At 35.5% G+C, this 14,041-nt stretch overlaps 1 protein-coding gene and 1 long non-coding RNA gene across 23 annotated transcripts in view; one reads left to right on the forward strand and one right to left on the reverse strand.

Annotated features, from left to right (window-relative positions):
* Window positions 1-14,041, reverse strand: part of LOC140613213 (uncharacterized) — a 541,366-nt gene that overhangs the window by 347,260 nt on the left and 180,065 nt on the right. Inside the window, exons 7-8 of one of the 22 annotated variants that reach the window (XR_012014425.1) lie at window positions 1,545-1,841; window positions 812-1,096 (exon numbers count right to left, since the gene is read on the reverse strand). The exons of 20 other annotated variants lie outside the window; for them this stretch is intronic. This is a non-coding gene — a long non-coding RNA (uncharacterized lncRNA). The remainder of the gene's footprint in view (window positions 1-811; window positions 1,097-1,544; window positions 1,842-14,041) is intronic. One more of the 22 variants, XR_012014404.1, reaches the window with a different exon arrangement.
* On the forward strand, window positions 122-453 carry NREP (neuronal regeneration related protein). Its single transcript, XM_072791766.1, is given in 2 exon segments — window positions 122-230; window positions 233-453. Coding segments are annotated over 2 exon segments (204 nt in total). The 3' UTR covers window positions 328-453.

Here is a 14,041-nt window from a genome sequence, read left to right on the forward strand (position 1 = left end):
CTATATTTGTGTTTCAGGTGTAAAGAGGAGAGAGTGAAGAGGGAGTGGAGCTTTTGTCTGTTGATCTCCCTGGACTGAAGAGAGGGAGGGTGCAAAGCCAAGACTCTTAATGATTCTCAAAATGGTTTACTACCCAGAGCTCTCTGTCTGCATCAGTCAAGAACTATTTCCAAATATGGAAATGGAGGGAATGCTCCCTAAGGGAAAATTTCCTGTCCCAAAGGAAGTGAACTCAAGAAGAGTGAGGAGATTGAGGATACTTCCCTGACTCCACTTGGTGGCAATGAACTCCACTCCCCAGGTGTCAGTCACCTCTACTCTTTTTAATTGTAACATCTCTATATGGTGTATGTGTACTGACGAGGTCATGGTATCATACATGAGATTTTTTCTGTGTAAATCAAGTATAAGAAGGAACTATGTGACTCTGAGCCTTGCTTTAGAGAATTTACAGTGGACAAATAATCATCAAATTAGTTTTTAATCTTTCTGATTCAGGTGAAAATGCCCAGAATTTCACACTATGAATTCATGTTTATAACCTTTACAGGTGGGCCTTCAGGCCTGGTTCTCAACCATGATGTCTTCCACAACTCAAACCCCCTCTGCTCTCACACAACCGGTCCACTCCGGCTTTTCCACTCGCACAGTTCCCAACTGCTTCTTGGAGGAGTCAAGAGTCCCCCCCCGCCTTTTTTTTTTCATTTCGATGTAACAAGCCAAGTGGTTTACGTTCATCAATTGTCTGTATATATTTTATCCATGTACTCTTTTGATGTGTAGAAGTAGTTGAAACTCCTTGATTCCTCACCGTAAGTGACTGAGATACACTCCTAGGACCCGAGACACTGATGAATGGTGCTACTTTGGACTTTCAACATGCTCCTTGGCCAGGGAGCTCTGATGGAGTTATTCTTTATTTCTACATTTTAAGGAGATGTTGGTACTCTGTTTCCTGAATGTTGTTCTCTAGACTGGCTTGACTTGTTTTCCTCATGTCTTCAGTGTGGCTTTCTTCTTCAGCATGATAGGTTGAGTGAACACCATCTCAAAGAGACTCATGTTTCATCAGCTTGCACTCATGGAGTTGCAGTCCCTGTAGCAGGAGCAATCACAAAACTCTAATTTACTTTCCATATCTCTTCTTTTCAGTAGCCTCACCTGCCTACCTTAAAGAAAGATAAGCAATCATTTGGCAAGCATTTTTAGATGTCTCTTTGGCTCTTTCTGTTTCAAAGGTTATTTGGGAGGAAAGGGGCAAACTTTTAAAATAAACCCCTTCAGGAAAAAACCCAAACACTGGCATCTGAGTAGAAATATGAAAATTACACTTTTCCTAAAAAGTAAGTTGAAAAAAAAAGTCTATAATTTTTTTTTTTTTTTTTTTTTTTTTTAGAGACAGAGCACTCTTGACAGTTTTGGTAAGCAGGGTGTAGATTTTACATTTTTGTCCTTGCTCCCAATGAAGTAGATAAACAAAAATAAAATCAGATAATACTGTCTACTCAGGGATTGTTGTTGTATTAGCCAGTCTGAAAGCTCACATGAATTTTTATATGACTGTCTTTTAGCTCTTCCTTTGACAGAGAAGGCTTTGTTCTGCCCTGTTCCTCTTCTGTTTCATGTTCATTTTCCTCCTCCCTTCTTTGTTAGAACAGGTATAACAGCTGTGTAAGTAGAGGAAGAAAACAGTACTCTGCATATTTGTCATTTATGTAGAGCTGCAGTTGAGCACTGCTGAAAATGCAGGCTTTCGTAACAATGCCATCTTTACTGATGTATTCACAAATACCCAATGTATTTTAGCTACTTTAGTAGTATTTGCTCAATAAAGATGCAAGCTGTAAAAAAAAAAAAAGAGTCATGTGCTTAATGCTTGAAACTACACTATGTATAAACCTTCCTTCAAGTAACATCAATACAAGTAGTCTAGGGGGGTGGAGTAATTTTTTTATTAATTTTTTAATTCCAATATAGTTAACATACAGTGTAATATTAGTTTTGGCATACAACATGGTGATTCAACACTTCCATACATCACTCAGTGCTCATCACAAGTGCACTCCTTAATCACCATCACATATTTAACCCACCCTCCCACCCACCTGGTAACCATCAGTTTGTTCTCTGTAATTAAGAGTCTGTTTCTTGGTTTGTCTCTTTTTTTCCCCAGCTATGCTTATTTGTTTTGCTTCCTAAATTCTACATGTGAGAAAAATCATATGTTATTTGTCTTTCTCTGACTGACTTATTTCACTCAGCATTATACTCTCTAGCTCCATCCAGGTCTTTGCAAATGCCAAGATTTCATTCTTTTTTACAGCTGAATAATAAATAATCATATATATGTCATTACATGGATATATGTACATGTAAAAAATCACATATGATTTTTTTCCCAGTGGAAAAGTTTTATTTCATGGTTTGCTTTATAAATTTAAGTCATTTAACACGGGTACAACAGAAACGTGTGAACATGAACCCTACACCACCCCCAAAAATCATATGAAAACACGCAAGGGTAGGGAAATTCAAAACTAAGTTGCCTAAACGTACAATTTTCGAGCTAAGCCTATCATTAAGGTCCGCGGCTTCAGTAGGAAAGCACGGTCGCCAGGAGTGATCCTGCAAGTCCACCTGGAGGGCACTCTGGTCCCTGTTCAGCTTCAGCGCCTCGGAAAGGAGGCTGCGCAGCCGCTCCACACTATCAACCAAGCGGTTCACCTTTGGAAAAACAACGAGTCTTTCCAGGGGCACGTAGAACTTCTTTCCCACACAGTAAGGCTTGGGGGAGCTCTCCATCTGGGCCCTTTGAGCGTCGGTGACGCAACTGTCTTCTGGCACCAATCTACCGTTCACCTTTTTCTTCGGATCACCGATAAACCGCAGTCTCATAGAGTTTACATACATATACAAATATTCCTTTGGTGTATGGCTATTGATATATATCTATATATATCACATCTTCGTTATCCATTCATCCATTTCACTCTGTAAGACCCATTTTATAATTCTCAACCACTAAACTACTAAATATAATAAATTTGTGAAGTTTTCAGCCATTATGTTTGTTTTAATTTATTACATAGCAGCCATAGGAAACTAATACAATCATAGTATAATTGAACCAAAAATAAACAGAAACTTATCAGAAATAATCTCTAAATATTTGCAAATTTAGCAACACACTTCTAAATAACCCACAAGTCAAAGAAGAAAATTCCAGGAAAATTTTAAAATATCTAGGTTCAAATAAACAGGTGATACACACATTGAAATCTAGAAAAATGTTATATATATTGATTTTTTAGGTTGAGAGTTAACACTAATATAAAATATAGTCTTTAATTTATTATAATATATCAACACAGGTTCATAAATGATAACAAATGCACCATTCTGGTGGGGGATGTTGAGAAAGGAGGAAGCTGTACATGTGTGGAAACAGAGGATACGTGGAAAATCTCTGTACTCCCTCTTCAATTTTTCTGTGAACCTAAAACTTCTCTAAATAATAAAGTCTATTCAGAATTAAAATTAAGAATTTATTTTTATTTAAAATAAACAAAGCTACTATATTAAAAAAGAAAGCTTAATAAAGTTGTTGTATTAAAGCAAATTGAATGCTGCTTTCCTAGCATAGGAAAGAGCTTGAAAATTTTACTATACAGATATAGACACCACCTAATATTGGAGCTTGCCCTTTTCATATTGTAGGTTCTTAAAAGATGCACATTACTTGATTTTTCTATAAAACTTGCATGTACTTCATGAAAAATAAACATGAACAGGGCATGACTTATTCATGAATGGCACCCTTAGCCTGATATGGGGCAGCAAGCATGTTGTCAGGTATAACTTATTGCTACAAATAGATAAAATTTCTTTTGCTGCAATTATTAAAATTTGTTCTTCTCTACCTTCCAAGTCAACTTGATTCCAAGCATTAAGAATTTTCCTAAGGGATCCCTGGGTGGCGCAGCGGTTTGGCGCCTGCCTTTGGCCCAGGGCGTGATCCTGGAGACCCGGGATCGAATCCCACATCGGGCTCCCGGTGCATGGAGCCTGCTTCTCCCTCTGCCTATGTCTCTGCCTCTCTCTCTCTCTCTGTGTGACTATCATAAATAAAAAATAAAAAATAAAGAACTTTCCTAAATTTCAGCAAATATTTCATAATTAAAACATAAAACACATTTGTTAAAAGGACAAGCAAAATTATAGTTCATTTTATTTTTAAAAGGCATACAATTTCAGGAAGTACTATTACTCATAATATAAGCACCTAGTTTAAAATATAGTACTGCATGATGCTCCACCTGCCAATCCTGGATGAATAGAGATAGAGACAGTAGGGACAGAATGCATGGTATTATTTAAGGCAAAAATACATACACATCAAACTCAAATATGTGAAATATCAATCTACAGTGATAGAATAAGATTCATATTTCTTACATAAAATATGATGCCTATTTAAAATGGAATGGAATAAGTTTTTTCTTATGTTAAGTCAGTAATATTCTAGAACCTTCTCCCTTTACTATATACTTTCTCTTTGCCACTTAAATCTTTTAGCAACACTGACTTGCTCTTGATACATTTATTTTTAAAAGTATTATTATGGAAAATAGGTTGCCTTAACTTCAGTGTAAAAGTTTATATGTAAAATATACATACATATGTGTATTTGTCATCATTTGCTTTACCATTGCATTTATAGTAAGAAGCAGATTTGAAATTTCCTTTTCAGAATTTCATTGCTTTTTAGGTACTGTGATAATTCAACATTCATCTTGTAACTTAAAGAGCACAATATGGGTCTAACAAAATCTAATGCGATCTCAAAGACTCAAAGCTAAATATCTCCAAAACTTCCAAAATCAGTAATAAAACAGAAAGGTAATAGTAAACCTGGAACAAGAGTTCCAGGATATCTGAGGGACCCCAAGGCAAAGTACAAACAATAGAATTTTTTCCTGCAGAACATCTGGATAGCAGGCTCAAGAAGAGGAAAGGTTTTAAGTTTCCTTTCTATTTCTTTTTACACTCACCCATCAAGTCACTATTTGTTAACAGCTATTATATATGGCCCTGCACAAACTATTTGTTAGTGGTTATTATATATGGCCCTGCACAAATTATTATGATTGCTACAGAAACTCAAGAAACTTATTGCATCAATATGTCCAGTGACATGAAGCAATTGATGCTAAGAAATTAAGGTAACCTAGGGACCTAGTAGTCCAAAGAACTGAGTAAACTTCCATAGTGCTACAAAGACACACTGCCATGTATTTATTTTAATATATCTAAAAAATATAAAAGTCGATGTGGAAAATCATTTAAAATCATTTGTAGTTCCATTATTAACTTTGTTCCTTATATAGAAATGCATTACAGTGAATTTAATGAATTTAACATGTAAAGTTTGGAAGGAAATTGAAGGAAAAGGAAAGAAACAGAAGGGAAAGAGACAAAGAAAAGAAAGACTGGAAAAAAGTGAACATTCTGCAGACATTATCTCCACTGATTCTCCTAAGACATGGGGGAGAAATACATGAAAAAAACACAGCATGGAAATATTACTTTCCCAAAGTAAATGTAAATAGTAAATAACATAACATGTAAAAAGTAACTAACATAACTGATATTTAAACACAGGTCTTTGCTGAATCCAAAGGCATACTCTTTCCTCATCCCAGGATACCCTCTCCTGCCACCTACCTTTTGGTTCAGAACTAGTATGAACACATGCTTGAAACCAAGTTCTGTCCAGTGAGGAAGGTTCAACTCCTTCTGATAAATCATGCATTAGGCAGTCAGTTGACTACTGGACATGTGCCTAACCATTCAACACATATCTTTTTCTTCTCTGACCACAGTAAATGACAAGAAGATTTCTCACCTTCTAGCTAGTATCCATTAGCAAGCAACACTCTGGAAGCCTGGTCCTCAAAAAACCACAATGCAACAAATGTGCTGAAGATAATGCACAGCAAGACTGTAGATGTCTCACCTCTTGCTTTTTTCTCCCTCTAGATTTGTCACCCACAGTTATTTATTATTTACATAGTATCATAAGTGTACAACTCTGTTGATGGGAGTAAAGCCTGTGCCAGAAAGGTCATAGATTTAGTTCACTTCCTATTCTTAAAACAGTTCTTTGATTTATAAGCTTTTTAAAAATAATAATAATAAGTTTTTTTGAATGCCTGAGGGAAAATCCATCAACCCTTAATGAATTATTGGAACATTTTCAAATATATAAGAAATATACATATATAATTAATATTTCACTAAAGTAATAAACTTTAACATCTTTTAAAAGATTTATTTATTTATTTGAGAAAGAAAGAAGGAGGATCAGAAGGAGAGGGAGAGAGAATCTCAAGCCGACTCTCTGCTAAGCACAGAGCCCAATGTGGGGCTTGATCTCACAACCCTGACATCATGACCTGAGCCAAAATCAAGAGTCAGACACAATTGACTGAGCTACCCAGGCATCCTAAACTTTAACATTTTGATGGACTTTTATAAAAAAAAAAAAAAAAGGTAAAGTCTCTTGAAAGATGAGTCACAAAATGTCACTGAGTGTCACAGACCCCAACAGCAAAAGCAAAATTAAATTATTTGTCCAACATTTTGAGTTTGATCTAGGTAAAACAACACATATTACTAAAAAATAACACTATTCCCTAAACCTAATGTTGGGCACATAACCCAGGGTCAAACTCTCCTCCTAGTAGACACATTAAAACATGGAGGAAAGTGGTTGTTATAATATTCAGGGGTGGGAGAGTAGGGACAGAGGTGGAGTGCTATGTATGTTTTGTTGCAGGGGTTGGAGGGGGTGCACAATGATAACCATCTTGCAATATGTAGGACATTCCTTTACAAGGAAGAAGTGTCCACCAAAAATATCAATAACACCTTGGTAAAAATACCACGTGAGCTATTAAAACAAAAAAATTTGAACAATTTAGCCAAGTCTATAATGCCTTATTCAGCTTTCACAGTATTTTAAAATAGATTTGAATGAATATGTATGCTCCAAGATGACAGACATTGCCACTCCATTTTCTTCAACCTACCTTTGTGACTCAGTTACCTGTCAGTCCCCTAAACGCACTTAAAGAAAGCTGACAACCTCTAGACCCTGATCACTGTACACCCATGTAAATGGATGGCTCTATCTAGGTTAGGTAAATGGTACATTTTCTAAAATTCTTTTAGATCTGGATGTGTAATGCAATCACAGATCCTGAAATCTTGAGAAGATCTTTTTCCTCATTAGTACTCAGGAAGAGTAACAAATAGACAATATATTCTTAAATAGTAAGCAAATCTAATAGTTTTTTAAAGTGAGTCTTCCTATGGATAATTTTGTGATAGTTCAGTCTCCAAAGTCCATGGGCAAGAAATCTACAACTGTACTAGAATTCTTCATGCTGGTGGCTTTCCCTTTGTGATGTCTCAAGATGAATTGAGCAGAAGGCAATTAGTTCAGCCCCTACATCTCCCTCATTGAAGAGAGAACATGCATTCATTTCCTTCTGGGTCAATTCAGGTTGAGTAGTTACAAATATGAAACTACTTGTTTTCTTATTTAAACTTCTAATTTAAGAATCATTTTGTTAGTGTTCAGTTTTACTCAAAGTTCTCAATTACATGCTGGAATCCTTGATAGGGATTATAAAATAATTTCTCAAATCTGTGATAACTGATTAACTCTTTGGCTTAACTTTATCTCTAAATGGATTTCAAATTTTAATTCTAATGCATGCTCTTTGAGGCAAGCAAAATGATTAATACAAAAATGATTGTAGACAAAGCTAAGCAATATCCCGTCCCAACAATGTCCATGTCCCCATTAATGCTCTCATTTCCCTTTACCATAATAAGTGACTGGCACTAACAGTGAGACAACTTTCATATATTTCTTTCTGTTCACAGACATACATAAATAGATATGTACATATATCAGCATATACGTGATGTTAGAAGTTTTGGTTTTTTTATTTCATTATTTATACCAAAATAGAATCATTAAATACCACAAATATGCATGTTTTAATTCTTAAAATATCCTAAATATCTCTATCAATCAGTAAATATAGATCTCTTAATATATTTAATTGAAATGAATGAGAAGGAGATGGGGAGGAATGAAAATTGTCAGACTTCTCAAATATTATGGGACAGAACCACAGAGCTGTTCAGCTGCAAACTGACACTATTCTTCAAAACAAAGGAATAATGACCCTGAAGGTGATTCAGAGATCAGGGGTGCCTCCTCAGTTACAAAAGTAGGGACCATCACCTCACTTTCAACAGGCCAGATGACCTCTGCCCAAAGCCATGAGGACAGGGCTCGACTCAAAGTAGTAGGGCAGAGCTGCTCAGCAGAGGTCTAGGGACCCTGCCTGGCAGAGTGCTGGGGCAAGACCTTCACTGTAACAGGTCCAAAAAGCAGGGCTGCTACCCTAGTGGATTCAGAAGGCAAAAGTATCAAGTGAAAGGAGATTATTCTCAAGCCTTAAAATCTCCTGGACCTTGTCTGGCCAGATTTTGGACTTGCTGGGGACCCATCACCCCTCCTTCTTTCCTATTTCTCCCTTTTGGAATGGAATTGTCTATCTTATGCCTGGCCCACCACTGTGTTTTGAAAGCATGTAACACATTTGGTTTCTCAGGTTCACTGCTGGAAAGCAATTTGCTTCAGGATGAATCATACCTCAAGTCTCATTCATGTCTGATTTAGATATTTAAATGACTTTGGATATTAGACTTTAGAGCTGGTACTGCCATGAGTTAAAATTTTGGAGGTGCGGAAATGTAATATATGTATTTGGTATTGAGGACATGAATGAGGGGGGTGCACAAGGGCAGAATGCAATGAACTGAATACTGGTGTTCCCCCAAAATTCATATGTTAAAACCCTAATCCCAATGCAATGGTACTTGAAGGTGGAATCTTTGGGATATAATTATGTCATAAGGGTGGAGTCTTTGTGAATGGTATTAGCATCCTTATAATAAGAGGCCAAAGAGCTAGTTAGCTCTTTCTGCCATGTGAGGATACAGTAAGATGGCTGTCTATAAACCAAGAAGAGGGCCCTCATCAAAAACCCTAACCTACTGGCACCCTGATCCCAAACTTCCAGCCTCCAGAACTATGAAAAACAAGTTTGTTGTTTAAGAAACGCAGTTTATAGTACTTTGTTAGAGCAGCCCAAACTACCTAAGACAGATTCATTCTCATCAGACTTTGACCCCCATATCTTCTCTAAAATTGCTCTCATTTAGGTTACCACGGACCTCCACATCATTACATCAATAATCAATTATCAGTCCCTAACCTACTTAACCTATCAATGATATTTAACCCTATTTATCAATTATTTGTTAGATTCTCTTCACTTTTTTTTCCCCAAGTTTTCCTTCTTCTTCACTTGGTTTGGTTCTCCCTTCTACCTCACTGCTTGCTCTTATCCGGGTTTCTTTACTAGTCCCTAGACTTCTCCCCAGATTCTTAATACTTGAGTACTCCAGGATGCAACTCTAGGACCTAGCTCTCCAGACCTCCTCACTCCATTGGCAACACTACTCGGTCTCATGTCTAGTGTCATCTTCTACTGTGATGCTTGATAAATCTCCTAGTCTTCGACTTGTTCATAGCACTTCCTCCCACAAAACTGATCAGAGATATTTCTTCCTCAGGGTATTTGCTCTACTTGATCCCTCTGTCTAGAATATTTTTCAAATAATTCCTTTCAATTCCTTGCTAACATGTCACCTTCTCTTTTTTTTTCTCTTTTTTCTTTTTTTTTATTGTTGTTCAATTGCCAACATATAGCATAACATCCAGTGCTCATCCCATCAAGTGCCCCCCTCGGTGCCCGTCACCCAGTCACCCCCATCCCCCACCCACCTCCCTTTCTACCACCCCTTGTTCATTTCCCAGAGTTAGGAGTCTCTCACCTTCTCAAATAAGCCACCATAAGATGCTAATTTGTCAAACCTCATCACTACTATCTCATTTAATCATATTATATACCTACTTATGTCATACTATATGATCTCTTAGGTTTTCCTCCCCCATCCTGTAATGTAAGCTCCATTCTCAACTGTTTGTATGTACACTAACATATTCCAAGTATCTAAAGTAATTATTGACATATAGTTATGCTTAATATTTGTTGGATTATTTAAACTATTTTCCTATCAAAAGCATTCAATTTGTCTCTAGATTCTTGTCACTATAAATAAATGCTATGATAAATAGCTAGTAGGTGCTTACATACTAAAGCTTTCATTTCTATGGCTGGATCACTATAAACGGGGACTACAATTCAGAGGTATACACAGTTTTTCTTTTAATAGTTTTCAATTGCTTTCAAGACATCTGTAACAACATAAATTTCCATCAGTATGGTAGATGACTATATATATCCTCATATTTTGTTTTACTTTTAAAAAATTTCCTCGATTGTGAACATATAGTATCATCTTAGAGTCCAAAAGGTTTACATGTCTATGACTACCAGGAGTATCAGGAGACAATGTCTTCAAAGAAAATCAGAAAGATTATTTAGGTTGACTTATTTAAGCTCCCTGTCCTGAAGTTCCTCATCTATGAAATTAGTATTTGAAATAAGATTACCTCTTCTGCAAGTCTAAAAATATACGAATTGATGTAAGATCTATTTTAGAATTTCATCACCAGACCAGAAGTGGTACCTGGGACATCTTAGTATCTTCACATGAACTAATTTATCATCCAGTTTCAGAGAGGTTTCTGAGGAAATAAAACTACAGGTAACTGGGGGAATGGGTTCAAAACATGGGTCACAAGACTGGCTTATCTACACATTAAATAGCTATGATATTGGGCCCCTAGCTCCTCAAAAAAATGTAGAGAGAGGAGGGTGGAACTGAACCAATTATGACCAGTTTCTCAATATTTCTAGGATTAGCCCTGGTCCCTGGTATTTGTTTTAATAACTCAAATACTATCATATGGGAAAAGGAATAAGGGCAAGATCATCTTAATAATAAACCTACTTGATTTCTGCAAGCTCTATTTACAAATACTTATTCCTTGTCAAATCAAATCAAGGGAATTACTTGGAAATTTATACACTCTATTCTATTGGGCTTTGCTGGTCCCTCTTAATGGAAATTTTTTTTCCACAATTTACCACTGACTGCCTTTACAATTATAGATCCTTTATGCCTTCCTCTTAGTGAAGACTCAGCTTAACACAAATTGAGGACTAAAATTCCCACTAGCATCATAAATATCTACACCAAATACAATATTCTGAACACAAAAGAAAATTAACACATGCTTTGTGATCAGAACAACATAAAAATAACCATCCCCAATGAATTCTTATGGAAAAATTTTGTCTCAACCAATATGAATCTTAAATTAGTTTATATAACTCCTTTAAAATTTCTTTTAGTACTACTGAGTCATTTGTGCTGATAATTTTGGTAAATCAAAATAATACAATTATTGAAGCTTCATCATGAGTACATGGTGTGTTTGAGGGAATATTTACATTTATAATCAAATGTTTAAAAACCATTCATGATTACAGTGGAATATACTATCTTCTATTTGTGACATTTCAATCAAAAATATTAATCTTGTCATTGCTTATTGTCTCTTTATCTTTTAAATTCTACCTTGAATAGTATTGTTCATATCACATTAAATTACAGAGGTTAATCAGATTCCTCTTGTAAATGATTTAGTCAGATTAATTTTTTGTGGAGAGAATGAGAGTAGGTGTGAATGGGGTGATTATGATTGCTTTTCATTAATAACTACATCTGTACTATTCCTCATGGAATCACAGAATCTAAGGATTGGAAAGGACACAAATGCATATAGTTCAGCCTTTTATTAAATAACTCCCTCCACAACATTGCTCACTACTCGTAATCTAAATAATGTCTTACTTCTTCCAGTAGTGGGGCACTTAACCACCACAGAGATCACTCCTCACAGTTAAATGCTTCTAATTTCAAGAAAAACCTTCTCATATTGGATCAAAATTATTCTACCATGAATTTTCAATGTTTCTAATCAATGTTCTTAGCAGCAGAAAAAATTAATGCATCTTCTACATAACATTCTCAAAATATTTGAAAGTAGTTATTATGTACCCATTCATTCTGTCTTCTTCAGGCTGAACATGTTCAGTTTCTCCAGTTTTCCCACTTAAGAAATGCTTTCCTTTCTAATCAACCTTCTCTGGCTTCTGCTTCTTTCTGCCTAACCTTTCACACCCTTTCCTCTCAAGTTTCCTGGTAGCCTAGATGACTTTTTAAGCAGAGCATTGCAGCTTGCTCCTCAGCTTTGCATTTCCAGACTTCTCTGGTATGTGGCCCTAAAGACATGATCCACATGCATCTCTGTAAACCTTACATAGACATCTCCACAAGGAAACAAGCGTATGGGAGAAGTTCAACAAATGCTGCAGGAATGGAGTCAGGATGTCCCACTGAACATGTAAAAGATTTAAACTGTGCCTGACATCTATAGGTAAACAAATAAAAAGGATGACATGATAGAGACTAAAGAGATGAGAATCCTTGATAGATGTTTGATGAGGAAGACAATTCTCATGTTAAAGGTGCAAAGGAAAATAGGAGGAACAAATGAAAGGATCAGAAAATGTATTTGACTTCATAAAAACTTTATAATTCCTCTTTTCTAATAAAAAAACTAGAAAATTCAAAGAAAATCATAGCTGCATGCACAGCAAAGAAAAATGACCACAACATCACATATGTTGCAAAGAAAAATATCTTGAAAAGCAATAAAATAACAATGCACTTACAAGGGCATCACTTTCAATAGTTGGTGGAATCTTTCTTTTAACCAGTTTTTTTTTAATATACTCAACTTTAAATTAAAAAATACCAGGGCCATAAATTAAAAAATACTGTAACACTGGATTTTTTAAGTCAAGTTTAGTTTAGTCAGCCAATTGCATTAGTTCTAAATTTATTGTTTGCATTATTATTATATCTAATTGATCACAGACCATGGCTGGTGGTCCAGCTATTTAAAAATATTGACTTGTCTTTCAGAAGAAAGTGTATATTCTGAGATTCTTGTATGTAAGACTACAGGCACTCAGGCAATTAACTGGTGTTTAACTGAAGTGTAACATACATATAGAAGGTACACTGCTCACAAATAAAAACACTTATAGTATCAGCACATTTCAAGAAATAAAATATTTTAAAAAAAAAAAGAAATAAAATATTACCAACACCCAGAGGGTCCCCTCATGCCCTTTATATCCACAGTCCCTCAGGAAAGATAATCACTATTCTGCCTTCTAACAGGATACAAGTCAATTGTGCTTGTTTTGAACTTATAAAAAGGTATAATACAGCACATACTAATTTCAAACTGGATTCTTTTTATCAATACTATGATATTGAGATTTATCCAAATTGCCAAGAAATTGACTTTTAATCAATACTAAAGCAGTCCCATGTCCACTTGCATTGTGATAATGCAAGGATGCTTCATTTTTTAAAAGGCTGGATTCCAGGCCCCACTCTAGACCTAGAGAATCTGAATCTCTGGAAGGAGGGAGGAAATTAAGCCAAAATCTTGAATTTGTATAAATTCCTCCAGTAGTTATTTTGCCTACCAAAGCTTCAGACTCTACACTAAAAATTTAATGCCTCTATTTACTTGCTTAATTCTTACCAAAAGAACTTTTTAGAAAAGGCATGCTCTTTCTGGCATCATACCAATTTTAGCAGTTCCTCAGACTCTGAAACTGATTAGTTGCATTTTTAATAGTTTTAATAGCCTCAAAAAATCTATCAACAATTCTTTCTTACTTCAGTATTTTAGCATCACATATTTCATAAGAGTATCATTTTGTAGCCTTACAAATTACAATATCAGTTTGGGGTGCATTTTTAATTTTCTCTAACATCCCTTGCCTTTCATTATATAGTAACTAAGTGCTTGAAATCTAACAGAGCCAAGTTAATTTTGATA

Source organism: Canis lupus, chromosome 2 (genome assembly GCF_048164855.1).
Source record: "Canis lupus baileyi chromosome 2, mCanLup2.hap1, whole genome shotgun sequence".
Lineage (NCBI taxonomy): Eukaryota > Metazoa > Chordata > Mammalia > Carnivora > Canidae > Canis > Canis lupus.